We start from the raw sequence: 19,886 nt of genomic DNA, 5'->3' as shown, positions 1-19,886 counted from the left end.
AGTAGATTTATAGGAGTACATATTTTGTACAGTAAGATTATAAGTTTGGCCTTCACTGATGAAGATAAATTTATCAAACAAAAAGATGAAAAATTGATGAATTAAATTCATAGCCAGTAACATGTTTCAATTCACTCTCCAATGAAATGGAGTAATGTCTAATATAAAAGTAATTCCAAAATCAAACCAAACAACATAGTTTCAGTCAATATGACCAAAACAGATACCATTAAAAATGCTACTTGCTATAGCTGAAAACAAAATAGAAACCTCACATCTCACTTCTTCTTCTTTGATGGCCGTTTATCTTCATCATCATCGCTGTCGTCATCGTCATCTTCATCATCATCGTCATCGTCTCCATCATCATCTTCGTCGTCATCGCTATCATCTTCATCATCACTCCCTGCATTACCATTGGCCTCAACCTCATCATCAGAGTCTAAATCATCGTCATCACCCCCATCTCCAGAGTAATCGTCGTCATCCTCATCACTGTCATCATCATCACTGGCTTCGTCATCATCATCAGAGTCGTCACTCTCACCAGCATCTTTGTTCTCCTCTGTTTCTGTGTCTTTTTTAAGATCACCAAATGGGAACCTGCAAGTGGAGCACATATACACACCATGGCTTTGAGAGATCTGTCTCCAGTTGATACGGTAATACAACTTCAAAAGACTAACAAAGAAGAATCCACAGTACCTTATATTCGTCAGGGATGGAACAACATCTGTATCATTGACCAGAGTCCCACTCTGCAGAGAAACAACCCCAATCCAACAATGTCAATCAACAATGTAGAAGAATACATGTGCAATAAAAACTAAACACAACCAAAAATCCATGCTTGCTTTAGATTTGGCAATTTGCCATTTGTGATGCTATATTTTCACAGAATATCAACAGAAAACTATTCTTAAACCAAACTGATTGAACTAGAGCTACAAGTGACTAAAAGAAAAATCTTTTTAGAGTTAATTTAATTCGTCCAAAGCCAGAACACCATAGATATTTGAAGTAAGATAAATCGATCTTCGATATAAGATTCTTTCATAGTATCTCAACATAAAATCAATATGTTCGAACAGAGCAAAAGTAATCAGAAGCATCAAAACAGACATCATTCTTTTCATGTGTGTATATACCAATTCAAATAAGGGTTAAACAAATCTTTGAATTCATGGAATGCAGAGACGGTGGTGATTCGATCAAAGCAGCGTTCTCAATTAATCAGGAATCACTTTCTGCTGCAGTTATCAAATCAAAACTTCGTATAGCATCTTATCCTAGTCAAAATCAATTCTTGAGAGAAACATAAACTAGGCCAAATACAGACTCGCAGTAACGCTGAAGAATAAACTAAACTAATTCAAATGCAGATTCAACCCCTCTCAATTAGCTACTTATTCATTTTGTTCAGTTAATGCCATTCCCTCTCTCAGTAAAGAAGTTACAGAAAGCAAGAACAAACGAAGCAACACAAACAATTACTACTAGAAAAGAACAACGTAGTGAAAAGGGGTGAGGGAATGTACCATTATAAGAAGCAAAAGGAGGCAGCTTTGAGCGGCCCCAAGGATGGAACAGCACACCATTTTCTGCAGAGCAGCATTAGCAGAAGAGATTTTTTCCACATCCATAACGTCAATTCGTTTCTGCTTTCAGTCTCTGTTAGCTTCTACGGAAACGAATGCAAATTGAATAAAATAAAGGGAAAACACAAGATATTTAAAGAGGGATTTGAGTGGGAGTGAAGTGTATGTTGGCAAGGGAGGAACAGACAAAATTCTAGGGTTTTGGTGTTTAATGCTCAAAACTCAAAATTATGTTAAACGGTCAAACAATGGAGAGAAGAGGAAAGGAGCGTACCTCCCAAATTGGAGCATGTTTATGATATTCAATCGACTAATTTAGGAATATGATTTACTAGCACTATTTGAATTTTGAATCAACCATCAAATTTACCTCTTTTCACTATTGCCATTCGGTTAATTTGGGAAAATGATTTAGTAAGGATCAAATTTTTCTAATCATACTTCCTTTCATTGTTAACTAAAAACATTGCATTATAAAATTAAATCACATCGCATTCTGGCTGAAATTAACTATTGTATCTTAAGGAATTGTAACCTTGATGTTGTAATGCTGCATTTTGCTAGGGATCTACACAATTAAAAGACTAACAATGATTTCTCAATCTTATTTTTTGCATATGGATTCTCATTTAAAACTATGCCTATATGTACATATTGACTTTTATTAGTATCTCATGTTTCTAGTATGGACTAGGGTCTCCCCTTTGTAATGAAATAATTTGGACCTCAAAACATATTGCTCTTGTTTCAAACTATCCTATGGTACTTTCAGTGTATGAGTGGGAACAAGAGGGGTGGTTGTTTATGTAAAAAACTAGTATTAGAGGAATTAGATGTGAATTTATTTTTCTACCTAAGCATTTTGAATCATGGTATAGTGCTTGCTCTTGCTCTTAAGAATTAGGCAAATGCTCAATATCCCGTTACTAGCAAAGTAATAGTACTATAATATACTTCTAAAGATCTGGAGTAAATTATAGATGATCAATATGGATGGGGATCCTCTACGGTGCTATTTAGCACAACAACCCTGGCTATTACTAACACAATAATAAAAATAAATAATTTAATTAATTAATTAAATTAAATATATACATATTATTTTTATGTTGTATTATAAAAACATGGGCTATTGTGCTAAATAGCAAGGATCCCCACCCTGATCAATACACATACATTGTCATGACTACAAGGACAAACATTCAGATAAAAAAAAGGGTAATAATTGATACTAACTCCTTTGCAAATAGATCAACAATAAAACGAACAACAAATATTTTTTTAGTATGGAAAATCAGGAAATAAACAAATAATTTACGCAATTGAAATTAATTGAAGGTAGTAACTCACACCTTCGTCTTGCCTCCATTCTTTCCCTTTGAAATCCTCTTATTCTCAAACGAAAATTCAACAATCGAAGATAATAAGGTAAAGAGTGCGTAGAGTCTTGTATGGTTAGATATGAGATAAATATATCTGACGACCATGGTGATAGCAGCCTTGCTTTAGCTTGAGCTTGAAATAGAAAGCCGATAAACATCTGCGCCTAAGCACAAAAACCCTAATTACAATTACGGCTATTTATATTGAGTTTGGAGTGTTTCGTGATAAATGTACATAAATTGTACATTCCTAATCGAACATTTTCGATATTTTATATTGAAAATCAATTTATAAATATGAATTAGCTTAAATAAATTACATACTAATGGTTCCGTAACAATATAGGAAAATATTAAAATTTTAAATTAAATATCTATAAATTTCAAAATATATATTATTTTTAATTAAATATTATATGATTATTTCAAATCAAACTCGAAATTATATGAAAATTTGTAGAGTATATAAATTTTTGTGACCACTTCTTTTGTATTGCTATATAATAATATAACAAATAACAAAATTAATTTGTAATATAATTCAATTGAATTTAAAATTTAAGAGTTTTGTACGTATACAATTTATGTACATTTATCTTTATTCAAATAATCATTATAATTCTTAATATTATGGCAATTACAAATTTTTTAATTAGTGTAATTGCAGATTCAATGATGAATTATACCAAATCTATTTTACTTATGCAAATGAAACAACTATCTTATTGTATTATATATTATGAATTAGAATACCCAAACGTATTTTACTACTTATGCAAATGAAACAAATATCTTATTGTATTATATAGTGTAACCGTTATTCCACGTTGTAAATAATGTGAATTTACAAATAATTAGTGTAACCGCTAATTCAAACCTTCTAATAATAGACTATATGGTGCTTAGAGCATCCACAATGGCGCCCGTCCCGGCGGACGTCCAGTCGGCGTGCCGGAGTTCCGCGCGGGACGTCCGTCATTGTGCAGCGGTGACGCAGATACGGACGTCCGCTGCGGACACCGGAGTTTCGCGGCGTTCCTGGGACGTCCGTCGCGACGTCCTTGCGGACGTCCGCCATTGCGTTGACTCCACGGACGTCCTGATTATTTTATTAATTTTTTTATTATTGTGGGAAGTTTATCGGAATGTCCTTGGGGATGCCCGCCACTGTGCAGTGGGATGTCCTTATGACGTGGAAGTGCAGTAGGAAGTCCTTATGACGTGGCATGAGGTGTTTTTGGGATGTCCGTCGGGACATCCGCACCACTGCGGATACTCTTATACGGTAGTATTAAATAATAAGTGTAATCATTACAAATTTATATAACTTCTACTCTATAATCCAAAATTTATTTTAAAAAATGATTATAATAGAGGCTCAAAACTTGCCTTATATATAGTTATTATTATACAACTATTTATTTTGGATTTGAGAGTTTCTAGAAATAATTAATATAATTTTAATTATGTGATAGTAATAAATTTTTTAATTAGTGTATTGCGGATTCAATAACTGAGTTATACCTAAATCTATTTTACTACCGATGCAAATGAACGACAAATATCTTACTATTATATTATTATGGGTGTCTTATATTGCTAACCAGTGTTTTAAAACCAGATCGGGCCGGTCGGTTCGACTGATTCAACTGCGAACCGACAGACAGTCCGGCCCGATTCACCTCTGAAACCCACAAGTATGTTAAACCGGCGAAACTGATCGATCGACCGGTTCAACCGTGAACCGGAAACCGATTTTTCCCTTTTCAAAATATTCATTTCAAAATTAGTTGTTGCTAGGGCTTGAACACATTACCTCCTCTCTAAATACCGAAATCTTTACCACTCCATCACATGGCCACTTTGAAATATTATGACCATGAATTATTCTTATACATTACATATAAAATTTATTATCCACCAAAACTAGTAATTCATTTTAATTTTGTATTCATTTAAAAAATTATTAATTATGATATGTACTCCATTTCCTATATTTTATTTTAATATTTTATAATATAGGAGTTTAATTATTTTAAATATTAATAATTTATTGGTACCAAATATTAATATTTTATTGTACCAATTTAATTTATATACACTAACCATTAATATTAACATATATTTTTTACTTAAAATAACTAATAATTCATGTTTAATTAAATATTACTAATACAATTTTTTAGTTAAAGTGAACATTATCTATTAACTTTTTTTTATCTACGATAACTAATCATTTATATATTTAATTTTATTTACCAACAAAAATTTATGAAATTTTATCATTTAAGTACTAAATTTTAATATTTTTATTTACAACTAAATATATACTTTAAGTTTAATGTTTTTTGATATATTATTAATTATATGTAAATTTAATATGTTTTGTATATTGTATATATATTTATATGCATTTGCAACAGTAAAACGGTTCGACCAGTGATTGAAATTTGAACCAGTTGGACCGGCTGAACCATGAGCCAGTAGTTTCGCCCATTCGCTCACCTGTCCGATTTTTAAAACATTTTTGCTAACTCACCCCTAAATTGCTAACTACAACTAAATGATATTCCCTCCGTCCGCGAATAGGAATCATATTTTTCCATTTTTGTCCGTCCGCGAAAAGGTGTCCCGGATTACTTTTACCATAAATGGTAATAGAGCCTCACATTCCACTAACTCATTCCACTTACATTTCATTTAAAACTAATATAGACAAGTGGGACCAATATTCCACTAACTCTTTTCCACTCACTTTTCTTAACATTTTTTAAAACTCGTGTCGCCAAAGAATGTGACTCCTTATGGCGGACGAAAGGAGTAGATATTAGATCTTCAAATCAAGAGACAAGATTATTCAGCCTCGAGTATCAATACAATGTACAAAATATGTCAATTAGGGTATTATTATTTCACAACAAATTAGTTATAACTAACTTTTGAAAAATATTTCAAACTTTAATGCATATAACTATCACAATTTAAATTATTTTTTCACACAACATGTATCAAATTAAAGATAATTTTATAAGAATTTCAATAAGATCTCAATTGCATATGTTTCGATGTCAAAATTGGAAAAAAAAAAAACATGAATTTTCGTATTTTTTGGCAAGCAGAAAATATAACCATAACTATCATAATATATCAATATAATGCTTGTACAATATCAATATAAAATTGTGTTGACATTGTCATGTCTTTGTGTTGATATATTTAATACAATGTATTGACGTTATATTCCTGAACCCTAAATTTATGTTTTTAATATTAAAAAGTAAAAAACAAAATCACACCTCACAATTTATATACCTTTATATATTTTTGATATTTATAAATGTTTAGTAGTAATGTACTTCAAAAAATGCTTATATTAAAGACTCAAAACTCACATTTTATATAGTTATAAATAGATTATATATAACGAGTTTAAATTAGGGTAAATATTAAAGAGATAGTATGTCCCAACACGAGCTCTAGCCCATTGTGGCGGACAAGAAAGCGCCTTCACATCGGCTTCGCTTCTGCCACTCTCAGCACTGAGCAGGTTGTTCTCGTATATGGAGCTGAACCGCTTGGTGGCATGCAGAATCCTAGACCACTTTTTGCGGAGCTGTTCTCCGTCACGCGGTTTGGCGCCTCGAGGTTTGAACTCGTTGTATGCCAACAGGACGCGCTTTCAAAAGCTCCCATCGGTCTGATCGGTGCCCACTATGGGGTCCGATGTGATGGCATCCCACACCCGCGCCACAGCAATGGACTCTGCTTTGGTATAGTGCGTGGCCCGTCCACCGCCGGCTGCCGGCGCCGCTGCCCTCACCGCCACCGCCACTGCTGGCGCCGCTGCCACCACGGCTGCCGCCTCTTCCGCCGCCCCTGCTTCCACCCACCCCACCGGACCCGCCGACTCTCGTCGGAACGGGCGTATCCACGCGTGCTGCCGGCGTTTCATGTACTCCCGGACTGAGCAGACCCATCATCGTCTCTAGTGCGTCTCGATCTGCATCGGTGAAAGGAGATTGGCTGGATTGGAAAGGGGTCTCCGGCCGCAGATGGTTAACCGCGTCGAGGTTGAGTCTATAATCTCCAAACGCCGACCGACTCAAATTCCTCTGAAAAGGTTGGGGCGTGGGACTCGACCTCTACGGCTGAGATGGAGGAGGAGTTGGACTCGATCCCCACAGAGGGGGAGTTTGACTCCAACCCGACGGCTGGGAAGGATAGCCGTCATATCCCGACGGCTGGGAAGGATAGTCGTCATATCCCGATTTGTCAGTGTCGGGTGATTCGTCGTCTCCACCGTGCATTTTTAGAGAATGAAGGTATAGAGAGTGAATGAATGGAGATTGTTTGAAAATGGTGTAAAATGGGTGGTGGTGGTGGAGTGGTATTTATAGTAGAATTTTTGAAAAAAAAATTTAATGGGGCCCCGACGATCCACTATAGGCCGGCGTGTCATCGCACATAACTCGCCGGAGTACCGTCCGCCCCAACAAAAATCGTCCGCCCCGGGGCGGACGCTCCCTCCACTATAGGCCTGCAGGTCGGTATCGGAATGGGGGCGGCGCCGCCCCTATAGTGGACACCCTAAAGCAACAAACTCTAACAATTACACTTAAAAACAAGCGCAGATATGTATTGACCCAAAAAAGCTCAACATCAACTGAAATTTTTCTCCCTCGGTCATCTCTAGCAACCAAAACATATGATTAAATGTTCGATTAAATCTAAAGAAACTTGAACCAAGTAATAAACAACATCAACTCAAATTTTAAAAAAAATACCGAACAAATTCAATCAAAATTAGCACTATATAAAAAGTAACGAGCGGTAAAAAGTGCATGGATTATTAACATGATCTTCTAGTCCAGTCTGGAACATATTTTCTTGTCTTAAACGGGGTGCCAGATTACTTCTACTTAATGTAATCACATAAACACCTCAAACTGTTAAGTGAACAAAAGCAGTGTTGCAAAAAGATAAGATCTCACAGAGCCACTCTACAAATAGTAGATCGAGAGCAATTCAAGGGCTACGTGTAGATCATCTTTGAGGCTGATCCGAGGACGAGGCTCCAACTGAAGGAGTGACAGGGGCATTGCTTGTGGAGCCATTTTCGGGTGGCGGAGCCACACCCCACTTGGCCTCAGATGCATGAGGTTCGATGACATGGACAGAGCCATCCGACAGACCTAATGCAAATTGATTCACTTCTTGTGGGTGTGCAGCTATCACTGTTGGGTGGATGCTGGAGCTGCAAGAGGAGAGTAGCACACAATTTTCATAACAAAATTTCTTGCAGCAAACATATTACAAAAGAAACACAATGTCATTCTGTAATAGTGTATTATCATACACTTCATACATATTCTCAGCTTTTGACATGACTTTTAAATTGGTTCACAAAAATACAGGAGTATAGATTTTGGCAATAACAAAGCTAATTCGAAATTTAGCTCAAGGTAAAACTCCGGTTCTAAGACGTCTTCTGTAGCGTATCTTAAGTCCATTTTCTCTTAACGCTAAGCACTAGTCATATTATAAACCATGAAACGTGTAAGAGTCACGTTAAAATCGAATTCCTCATACTTTCTCATTTACTAGTATATCGTAATTAGGTTCTTGTATAAATTATATAAAGACCTAAATCTGTTTCTTCGCATCCAGAGTCTCATACTTCCATTTATTCTGATATAGATGACCTAGAGGCTAAAGGGCAGAATGGAAGCCTTTGCTAATGAAACACGAAAACATAGTATCGTGTAAGGGATTTGCCTGACACTTGAAGGAAGATAAGCAGAACGACTGATACGGCACCGCAAGCGAAGGTGTGCAGCATTGAATATGCAGATGGTACCATCTAGCAGACTAGCATAAACCAGCTGGCTGTCGCACGAGAATGTGGCATGAGATATTGGGGCAGCAGATTCGGGCGGTACCCACTGCAAGGAGAAATATAGCTACAGTGTAAGAGAATGTTGCCTCAAGCGATTTTCTTGATCAGTGCCTTCAATGGAATTTTCTTTTACCTGATGTATGCAGTCTAATTTGGTTGTTTCATATATGGCTAGTTGAGTCTCGTGTATGACCAGAAAGTGAGTCTGGTCATGATGAAATTGCACACGTGTTTCAGATGGTGCCTCAGGCGACCTTCGGGACGGCAGTTGCAAGAACCTGGACTTCTGCATTTCCCATCCAACAGAGCTCCACACACACAGCTGGAGTGGGGCAAGAAATTAAAATCAGCCGTCATATATAAGAGATATCATTATACTCATCAAGAATCTTAACAAAAAAAATCAAGCATTCTATATGCAACAGTGTTGCAGCAAAAGATGAGTTCGATAAAATTGTCAACCTGGGCATCTGCACCCGATGAAACAAGCACATTTAATGTGTTTGAGAAAGCAAGGCCCGTGATACGCTTAGAATGTCCTTTAAGCTTGCTTTTAACCTGCAAGAAGCGGATATTATCGATAAGCTACCTAGACCTTTTGGACTAGCCACAAGGACAATGTATGCTGATATTATGTGCTTATGAGATACCTCATCCACCCTAACGTTAAATATCTGGATAGATGAGTCATCCATCCCAATAGCGATTATGTTGTTATCTTGAGGATGGAAAGCTAAGGATGTTGCTGCTGGTGGCGGAGGCATAAAAGTGGTCATAGTCTGCAGTTATCCAAAAAAGTGAGGGGTGAAAATTCATGCACATGGGCAGGAGCACACCGAAACACGAAACATAATCTATCGCTCTAAGTCACCTTGAAAGTCATCATGTTAAACAAAGAGATTTTCCCCCCTGAGGCTGACATTACATAAGAGTCATTTTTAGACAAGGCAAAGCAGGGAACAGCTTCCTCGGGGTTCACATCAGGCATATCATTGGTCATCAAGATTCCACTTGATGGCTGCCATAACTGAGGTGAAACACTAGTGGTTGCCTACAGAGAGCATCGTTTCATAGCGATTAGTGATTGAAACTCACAGTTAAAGAGGGAAGTAGCTTCATTTTTGTTCTCACCTTTCCACTAAAATTAGGGTCACTCCGTGGCCATTTCCAAAGCAAATGGATCGCATTTGAAGATAATGCAAGTATGGCATTGCCTGAATTAGTATATGTCAACCTAGATATCTGTTGCAACAAGACCAACAGCTTGAATATGTTAAGAGCTCCAATACAAATGCATTAGACGCTTACATATTATTGAGCATTATACCTTTGTTACTTTTGAATGCTCGGGAAGTTTTGATGACCTGCACAGAGATGGTTCGTTGATTTCACTAAGCTTCCAATTCTTTAATTTGTCATTAGCATCCTCTGCTGCTATTCTAGGTTTAACATCACCATGGTCTCTCGTGTCACGATTCTAACAAAAATCAAAGACTAAGCTTTCAGCACACACAAATTGCAAATAGTAAGGTGAAGCGCAGTCCACCAAGAACGAAATTCAGAATGAGTAGGTGTTTAAAATTCCAATTCATGGTCTAAATAATAGCACATCGTTTGCAGCAGAAAGGAGAAAACCGCGGAATACCAACCATTGCAGAGGCCGCCACCCTCTCTGCAAGTTCCATGCTACTTGTAGCTGCTGCAGATATGGGGCTTACAACTGGCTACAGGTAACAATACGAAAAGCTTTAGTAAATATTTCCCATCTTTTTTTTCTTCATAATCTCATTCTTTCACAAGAAGTAGTTGGAAATATGTCTGAAGAATTTACCTTGGCGCCTTCAGATGTTCTCGAGGCATCGAAAGCCAGATTCTCAGAGGCACGTAGTACGCGGAAACCATCAGTGTTTGCTAATATCTTGATCCCATTGTCATTGGCAGAAACAGCTAGCAGTGTCCCATTCTTGCTGAAGCGGATTCGAGGACTTGCCTGGCATTGGTGAAAAAGCAAATTTGAGGCACAATGCGCAGTGCTTTTCGCATAATATATATGCAAAGGTGTGTGTGTGGGTGTATATTACGATGCTATGACTGAAACTCACAGGAAGACCTCCATCGGTATCAATACAGGTCAAAAGTTGAGTGTTATCCATATCCCAGATTTTGATGGAAAAATCATCACCAGCTGCCAAAAATCTGTTTTTAGCAGTGTCAAACTGCACTACCCCCAACGACCGTTTTCGGAAACCTTGATATATTCTCTTCACAGCTCCTTCACTTTCATTCCATTCTACGATATGGGACTCTCCTTCTTTACTAGTCCCACAGGAGAAAAGCCTGAGCGAGAAATTGCCAAATTATAATATGGCTGAGTGACAATTTCACAATAAATCGAAATGCAGCAGCAGGTTATAACCTTTTTCCATCAGAACTGTAGGCCAGAGTCGTACACCAACGACCAGGGGCATCATAATCAACTCGAGACCCCAGATTATCATATAGCCATGCCTTAATTTTTCCATCTAAAGCTGTAGAAAAGATAAACTGGAAAATGACACAGAAATTAGAGATCATAACCACTACAAGATCTTAATAAACCCTACAGCAATGCTATAGATATTCTTAGTCATGAGGGGGCTAAAGATTGGCATGATATACTCAAGTTATATAAAAATAGAATGGTATGATGCTTTATTACCTGGATACTGTCTTTATTGTGAGGGCACACCGAATAAACAGGGGCTTCATGACCTTCAAAAGTATATTGTTTTGCACCAGTGGTGGCATCCCAGACCTAGAAATTAAAGATAAAGAGAGTGATATCACATGAAGCTGTTCGATTCTTTCAAGCTAGAGTGTATCCTAAACAACCTTGATAAGCTTGTCATCCCCACAGGTTATCACCGAGAGCTGCTTATTGGGATGGGAGAATGCAAGATCGTTTACTGCACCAACATGAGCATCGACCTGGAACACAAGTACCCAGTAGCAATTTCTCAAATAAACCATAAACTTTCTAGCAAGTAAATAAAGGTCGAATGATCATATAATACCTCCAAATGCTGACGAACATCATTCTTCCCATGATATGAATAAATTTGTACGATGTGTCTAGAATATGCAACACCTATTAAGCAGAAAGTTAAAGATAACAAATCAGATAGCTTCCTCTAAGATTTCTTCGATTGGAAAATATATCATCTAAACTCATACCAAACAAAGATCCATCAGGGCTCCAAATAACACGATTTACCGAGACACCAGCGTCTTTTGCCACACTAGCCTGAATTAAACAAACGAGTCAAAACCCTGTTGAAATTAAATGAATTCCGTAAACACCATTGAGGTATTTTTCAGTCAAGAAAATACGTGGCAACCTGAAAAGACATGGAACATTTGCTCAGATCCCAGACTTTGAAGTTTCTCTGCATGAGCCGCTCCCTTGAACCAACCTCCCACAGCCCGATATCTCCCACATTTGTGCCAACTGGTTTTATTACATACATAGACTATTGATTCAACATTTTTTACAAATTAAAAAAACCCTCAAAGAATCACAAATATATCTTGTCCAGTTAACTCAACCTAGAAGTAACGTTTGTTGGGCAGGATGAAAATCCATGCTCATAGGAGTTGATCCTTGGCTAAAAGTCCATGCTACAGATTTTGGAAAATCATCCAGAGCGCTGAAGGTATGGCTGTGAGCAATCCCAGGAAATGAGAGAGGCTGTATATTCACAGGAAGACTAGCCTGACTTGCCTGCATATGAAAGCACACATAATATAACCTGATGAATGTAACAACAACGAATTATCTCATCTGAAGAATTTGATCTTCGTAACATCTAATTACCTCATCAGAAATCCCCAAAGGCCTGGTTCTTCTGTTCACGTGATCAGAATCACCAGATAGGAAATCGATAGATGGGTTTGGTGGAGTCCTAGGATACTTAAATCCAGCTGTACAGAACTCAACAAGAAATACACTTAGAAATCTTGCAAGTTTTGTGAGCACAAAGGTTAAGGGGTGTTTCATGAAACATGGAACAATTTAGGACATCTAATTAACTCGGTTTGTCCGACCCATATATATCACCAATAAAACTTGCATGGTAATTGCCATATACTTCTCTGTGAATATCATAAAAGTGTTAAGACTGCAGATAAGAGATCTCCAGGTCTCTCGATATAAACCACTCTACTGCAAACCATACGGACAACCCTTCGACACAATATGCATTGCAAGTTTATTGATCTTAGAATGTTCAACAAATCAAGCCAGACAGATTATAATGTCTTGCGAGGCACAAAACTTAGCAAGCATTGCGAGATTTGAATCTTAGATAATCTAGATCCTCGTCACTGATAAAGAGAGAGTGCTACCTGGAATCGGAGGAGGACCAAGAAGAGGCCCACCAGAAACTGCTGGATGAGTTCCAGCCGGTGGATTGGACATCCAACTAGCAAGAGGTGTTGGAACTGGTACAGGCATGGGTTGGAACGGCTGGTATCATCAATCACGGGCCAGTAAGTATAACAAGTCACAGCAAGAAAACTCCGTCAGTTAAATAAGATATACAAATTCAAACCGCATGTGCAGCAAGAGGGAAGCCTCCAGGCTTTGGAACTGCTCCTCCAAGCAGGGGATTGTTTGCTTGAGAAGGCGTGCTTGCACCATTTGGCTGTCCGCATGAATGATCCACGAAGAGTGTTTTGATATCTGGGTTCGGCTTGGGAGTTTTACAAAGCTGGTGCTGCCAGTTCAAGCTGCATATGAAAATATTATTAGTACCTCCTCTATCCAAACCGTTGATCTCCTAAATACCTTAGGCTTCGAGATACCAATCAACAAAACATGGGGCAAAGCATAAATCCTACCCATGTTACCATGTAAATACTAAACTATATCAGACATATCAGTCCATAGCCAAACCTCTTGTAATCATAAAAAATATCATATAGTTACGATTGATTCACATGTCAAATTGAAGTCTACCTTTGATTAATGAGCGTCCTGAGCCTTGAGTTCTTGAGGTTAGGGAATTGCAGCTTGTCACGAAACAATGGATTTGCCTCGATAAGCTTTTTCAGTTCAACTAGCATAACAGCTCGAGCGGATCTTGTATCTCCATACTTGGAGAGTTGCTCGTTGTCCCTGAGACATATTCAAGCAAAACATATTCAACGTCTGTCACGATGATTGTCAACAATCACAAAAGAACAAGTACCTGAAGTTCTCCAACGTCAACAGCTGAGTTATCTCCTTAAAAAGCTCTTCATTAAAGGACGAAAACACTTTAAGATCCTTAACAAGAACATCAACAGCTTTGGACAGATCATGCCTACACAACAACACAGATACCGATGATAAATCGACCCACTCTAATCTCTTAAGGGCTAATTCAGATTATAAATCACGAGTGTTAAAATCTCACTTATCCAATGCTTCAAGGTACTTCTGCTTTCTAATCTCAAAAAACAACTTCATCGAATAGCGATTGTCGTCCACTTTCGTGAAGCCAGAGAGGTATCTTTCAACCTCCTCCCAGTTCCCATTGTGCACCTCATCCTCAAAATGCTTCATGTTAAAGAAGAACCCCGATTCTTGCTCAAGCCTATTATTAGACAGGTCAAAAATATGAAATGCACAATTTTCAGACAAGAAAAAAAAAAGAACCATACAAATGTAAATCAATAAAACAATAAACCTACTTGTGAACAGTCTCCTTAAACTTCTCTTCGTCCAGGAATTGTAAAATCAAGAAAACAAGTTCTCTACTCAGAGAAGACATCTCAATCAACTCTTCTTCAGTCACAGCGCAACTTTTCAAAAGCGATTACAGAAATGGATCTGCAAAAAACCCAAAAGCAAAATCAAGGGCGAATCAGAAACGATCCCTTCATTTAATTTTGCTTCACATGAACTGCAAAAGAACTAGTAGTACAACATAATAGAGTACAACACAAGAAAAAACAAAGTGGAGTAATAAAAAACAAACCCTCCCCCCCAAAAAAAGGGCAAGAGGAAAAAAACACAGAATTAACCTAGATCCTTAAGATCACCTCAATTAAGGGGAAAAACTTGAATTTTTTTTTGCAAGATCAGCATAGGATGTAGGGTTTAACGTTTGAGCATGCACCGACAATATGTGGCCGAAATTTTGATAAAGAATTGCTGCATCCGAGGTTAAATAATGGAAAAGAATCACACAAATGAAAGTGGCTTTAAATCGAATCCGAGATGCAAAGGAAAAGGGCACTTAAAGGAAACCCCAAAAGCAATTTCAAGATTACCATCTATGAGCTAATAAGTGAGGAAAAGTTGGAGCTGAAAAAATGAGAAAAAATAGAAAATATAGCCCTTCAAAATAAAGATTCCAGTGTGGTACAAAAAAAGCACTCCCACTCCCAAAACACCCTAATATTCATATTTATTAATATTACGTGTAATTAAATATAGAAGATGAAGAGTTTTAGAAAATCAACTGAAGCAGAGAACACTGAACTCAAGGTGAAAGTATGGTTCAATCTCTCACAGATATGCATACAAAAAACAATGGGTTTCTCTCTCTAAACTATATCGACGGAGGAAATGGGATCACAGCCTTGATTGCAGCACAAATAAATGAATTCATTTGTCGGAAGGAGCAAAATAGTGAAGATGATAAGCAGTCAAGCTTATCATTTTGACAATATACTTATCACGACAAGTACAGTCATGCGGGGCCCAACCGAGCCGGCTTGATTTTGCTCCGAGTAATCGGCTTGATATCTTTGGCTCCAAGCTGGGTTGTGATACCCTACACTTCGCGTACGGTGCACAGCAAGACACGAAGCTTTCCGAACCGTTGAATGGGCTGGGCTGTGGAGAGTGGGCCCCTGTGATGTAGTCATGCGCTGCATTCAACGGCTACGATTGAGCTTTTCATATGATATGATTGTTGCTGGAAATATGAGAGAGCGATATTCGACGCTTTAAATTGACCTGCTTTTGTGGACATCGAATTTAATTTTGAGGGAACATCATTTTTGGTCCACGAACTTTGTCAAATAATCATTTTAGATCCGTGAACTTTGAAAATATCATTTTAGGTCCGTAAACTTTGAGTTAGTATCATTTGAGGTACTTTTTACTATTTCCAAGTTTTTTTTTAAGTCCGTGAACTTTGAGTTAGCATCCGGAACCAGCGATGGAACATCTGATCACTCCATAGCGGATCTCTAGAGAAATAATCCCTAAAAAGCCGCAAGGCAGCTTGTTCACGGTCTCGGTGAATATACATCCGAGTACGTGGTACCCGGATTTGTTGTTCGTTCCAAGCTTGAATAGCAGCTTGGTAGCGTTCTACTTCGTTGTTGATTTCTTCTTGGATTGCCGGTACCGCCTCTGCTAACAACCAGGACATTTGAGCTTCGAATAATCTTTGACGAGGAGGCATTTTTTCAAATTTTAGGAAGAGATATGAAGTTGAAATGAAGTTGAATGTGTATAAAAATGGATGGAGTAGTATTTATAAAAAAATCGAATTTAAAAAAAAATCCGTTGCGACCCGGCCCGAACACGAAATAACCCTGGGTCGGGCCGCGTTGCGTCACGTCCCGCACCAATTAACGCGCGCATGGGCAGGGCTGCAAATGCGGCCCCGGGACCGGCCCAGGCCGTGACTCTCCTCCATCCAACACTTGTGACGGGCCGGGACTTGCGATTTGCTGCCCGGCCCATGGCGTTAATGATGCTCTTATATTTTACTACTATGATCTTATTATGAAAAATATAAGCAAAGTTCTTATTAGGGAGATATACTCAAGCATAAATAAAGTAATAAAAATGAATCAATAATAAAAATGAATCAATCACACTATGGTTTTTTCCGAACATTATTGTTTGTATTTTCTGTCTTGTTCCAAAAAAAATGCATTATTTAATTGCTATTAATGAAATTGTACTTGAGATAATGGAGAGCGTACATTTCGCCATCAATAATGTGGTCACTACTAACTAGGGAATAGGGATACAAATTGTGGATTATGATATATGACTAAGATTGTTTTTAAAAAATTTTGAGAAACAATACTACAATGAATCATTTATGTAATCGCGGAATAAAGCAATACAAATATAACATGACTAATGTCACATCATACCACACTGTTTGGTAATTTGATAGAAAAAAACGAAAGCTATGTTTTGTGGGCCCAAATAGGGGTATCGAAGTATTAATAATGGGCATAGAAAATGCAATTGTTTGGTGAAGCTTTTGATTTTGAGTGGTTGGTATAGCAACAATGCACAATTGCATTACTACACACTCCCATTTTAGTTCACGCAATTATTGAATTATACCTACAACTAATCGACTCAATAACGTTTTCTGTACATTACAAGCTCTATTTTTTTATATATATTTCGATCTCTTTCGTCCCTCCCTTTGATATAGATTTTTATATATAGTTAAATCACATGTCATGCATTTACTTTGTTTGGATACCACATATTTGGTCATCCCAATAGTAAGAGTATCCACGTTGGGCCGTCCTATGCTCTATCACATCTGCATTCTATCCTCATACTCTTTCACTTGCAGTGGGACGCTCTAAAGTCCATCCTATTGTTTTCACTACTATTTTGTTAATTAATTTTTTTATGTTTTCAAATATATCATCCAAAATTATAAAAAAAAACACTACGATTAAAGGCAAATCCTACATTACTAATTAAAAAAAATTACAAGAGTTAGAAATAAAAAACAAGTTCACTAAATCCTACATTACTAATCCTTCATTCCCAGCTTGCGCCGCAGATCATCGATCATCCACTTGAGGTATTCGGCTTTGCCCGGGTCCTCGCACTGCATGAGGGCGTGGTGCGTATCCAACAACGTCCTCCGGTTGGCGGCCGCCACCAACTCCGCGTAGGCATGTCCCGCAACTGAAGTCGGGGTCGGGGACGGGTCCGGGGCCGCGGCTTGTGAGGATGTCGCCTTCGCCTTGCCCTTGTTCTTGGCAGCCTTGACGCCAATGGGACGCCGGGAGGACATCGGTGTGTCGGAACTCTCATCCTCGTACATCGGCTGGTTGAGGTCCATCGGAGGTGTGCCGCTGTCGCTGCTCGTATAATCACCGGCTGCGGTGTTCTTCGTCCTATTCGCCGCAGTCGATAGGGACATAATCCGTCCTTGGAACTTCTGCTTATCCTTCAAGAGGAGCCAGGAGTTGTAATGCTTGAAAGCGTCGTACAATGAAATGTACGACGCAAGCGCTTTATCGCGCACATCAGTCAAACTCTCGCCGCTGCCCTGCTCCCTCAAGCACTTTTCGTACTCCGCCGAGAACAAATTGACCTTCTTCTTCACCTGATCCCAGTGCTTGCGGAGCTGCTCCCTCTGGCGCTTGTAGGCGGCCGCATGCTTGGCCTCGTTGTAGGGATCAACGATGCGCTCCAAGTACGCGATTTGCTTTTGGTTGTTGGCAAACATCGGGTCCTCCGAAATATCAATCCAACATCTAACCAAGACGATGGTTTCATTCGGGTTGTAGTTCGTCCTCCCTGGGGCGAACTCTTCATTCTTCTCCGGAGGCGGCAACTTGTGGGCCCTTTGCCTGTTCCGCTTCTTCTTGGTGGAAGAGCCCGAGGCGGCGGCGGTGGGGTAGGGCGTGGGCGTGGGCGCGGGTGGGAAACGACTTCATGTCTGACATCCCGTACGAATCCGTACTAAAATCGGGATCGTATTGGGTGTTGGAGTCAAAGGCCTGGTATTCATCAGGGTCTGTACCCGGCCACCGTGATTCATTTTTTTAGTGTATGGAAAAATGAGAATGGAAGAGTGAAGTTGGGGTGTATATATATAATAAATTTTGAAGAGTTAAAAAAAATAAAAAAGGAAAACGCGTTGCATCGTCCGCGTGACCCGCAGTGGGACGGACGATACCGCGGACGATGCGTGGTCGAAGCTCTATCGTCCGCGGACAAAGCATAGGGCGCGGACGATGGATGTGTCATCGTCCGCATATCGGGCGGACTATCATCCGCCCCACTGTGGATGCCCTAATATATTTGAAAAAAATTGGTTTAGCCCTAATATATTTGAAAATAATTGGTTTTAGTTATATCTTCACATGTGGATGGGTCAGACTATAATCAATACTTTATTCAGTACACCAATAATTATAATAGACATTTAAAGACGAAATGTTAAAATAAAGCATAATTCGATATAAATTTGTCGTGTTCAAAAATCTATAATATTTAGCCTTATAATAACTTTGTGACAATATACTCCTGTGGACTATTCTATGAGTTTTAATTGTGGTTAGATGAAATCATACTATTATTTATAAGAATTTAAAATATAACGTACAAAAATTTTTAAAAAAAAAGTGGAATTGGACGCTTATCAGAATAAATTTATCAGAGCCAGGTTTCGATCCTGGGACCTGTGGGTTATGGGCCCACCACGCTTCCGCTGCGCCACTCTGATTGATGTTCAAAGCAAGATTCAATTTATAATTACAAGTAGTGTTTTTAAAGAAATCCAGGATCCACATCCGTTTCATCATTTCATGTTAAATTTAACTTCGATTGAATAAATATATCATAAAGATATCCAAGATATACGTGAGAAGTAGATTCGTGGTTTCGATTTTCTAAGTTTCAAAATGCATAAAAGTTATAAAACGAAAATGCATAAAAGTTATAAAACGAAAATGCATTATATTGTCTCAAACTCTCAATTTTAAGAAATCGTATAATACTTTAAGTCACACCGTAATATTTCGGTATTCTCCTTATTTATTAGTGTACCACAAGATATCCAAATCTATTTTTTTCGATTATATATAAATAATATAATGTTGCCAATTTGTTCACTGCACGTCAATTATTTAAACGAAAAAATATGAGGGCAGCATTTTGTGAGTCTAGATATTTGTTATTAGAATGCTACGATTTTGAAATTGGAATATTTTTTAAGAAAAAAAAAAGAAATCATTGGAAATTTGGACATATAATCA

The 19,886-nt window shown here is 38.1% G+C and overlaps 2 protein-coding genes and 1 non-coding gene across 7 annotated transcripts; all 3 read right to left on the bottom strand.

Annotated features, from left to right (window-relative positions):
* Positions 1-37: 37 nt before the first annotated feature.
* On the bottom strand, positions 38-1,880 carry LOC121750702 (phosphopantothenoylcysteine decarboxylase subunit VHS3-like). The gene is made up of 3 exons (XM_042145284.1): positions 1,539-1,880; positions 706-758; positions 38-603 (listed from the first exon to the last, which is right to left on the bottom strand). Exons 1-3 carry the CDS (start codon positions 1,641-1,643, stop codon positions 279-281), a joined length of 483 nt encoding a protein of 160 aa, XP_042001218.1. The 5' UTR covers positions 1,644-1,880; the 3' UTR covers positions 38-278.
* Positions 1,881-7,772: 5,892 nt separating this feature from the next.
* On the bottom strand, positions 7,773-15,495 carry LOC121751299 (topless-related protein 1-like). Of its 5 annotated transcripts, none has more exons than XM_042146017.1 (26): positions 15,383-15,495; positions 14,589-14,727; positions 14,312-14,491; positions 14,105-14,218; positions 13,873-14,031; positions 13,466-13,643; positions 13,260-13,380; positions 12,730-12,836; positions 12,462-12,636; positions 12,254-12,363; positions 12,090-12,159; positions 11,930-12,003; positions 11,748-11,843; positions 11,575-11,670; positions 11,293-11,420; positions 10,979-11,213; positions 10,708-10,866; positions 10,526-10,600; positions 10,204-10,353; positions 10,008-10,118; positions 9,748-9,927; positions 9,527-9,655; positions 9,339-9,434; positions 9,010-9,198; positions 8,756-8,922; positions 7,773-8,234 (listed from the first exon to the last, which is right to left on the bottom strand). In XM_042146017.1, the coding sequence occupies exons 2-26, from the start codon at positions 14,666-14,668 to the stop codon at positions 8,024-8,026; spliced, it is 3,390 nt and encodes a 1,129-aa protein (XP_042001951.1). In that variant the 5' UTR covers positions 14,669-14,727; positions 15,383-15,495; the 3' UTR covers positions 7,773-8,023. The 5 variants fall into 5 exon arrangements, with proteins under 5 accessions (XP_042001951.1, XP_042001950.1, XP_042001949.1 ...); XM_042146016.1 differs by having other exon boundaries at positions 15,363-15,478; XM_042146015.1 differs by lacking the exon at positions 15,383-15,495 and adding an exon at positions 14,940-15,356.
* A 3,787-nt stretch (positions 15,496-19,282) lies between these two features.
* On the bottom strand, positions 19,283-19,354 carry TRNAM-CAU. The gene has a single exon. It is a non-coding gene; the product is annotated as a tRNA-Met (tRNA).
* Between the last annotated feature and the right edge of the window lie 532 nt (positions 19,355-19,886).

The sequence above is a fragment of the Salvia splendens genome, chromosome 10, assembly GCF_004379255.2.
Source record: "Salvia splendens isolate huo1 chromosome 10, SspV2, whole genome shotgun sequence".
Classification (NCBI taxonomy): Eukaryota; Viridiplantae; Streptophyta; class Magnoliopsida; order Lamiales; family Lamiaceae; genus Salvia; species Salvia splendens.
Note: the sequence above shows the minus strand (reverse complement) of the source record. Positions and strands in the feature narration are given on the sequence as shown.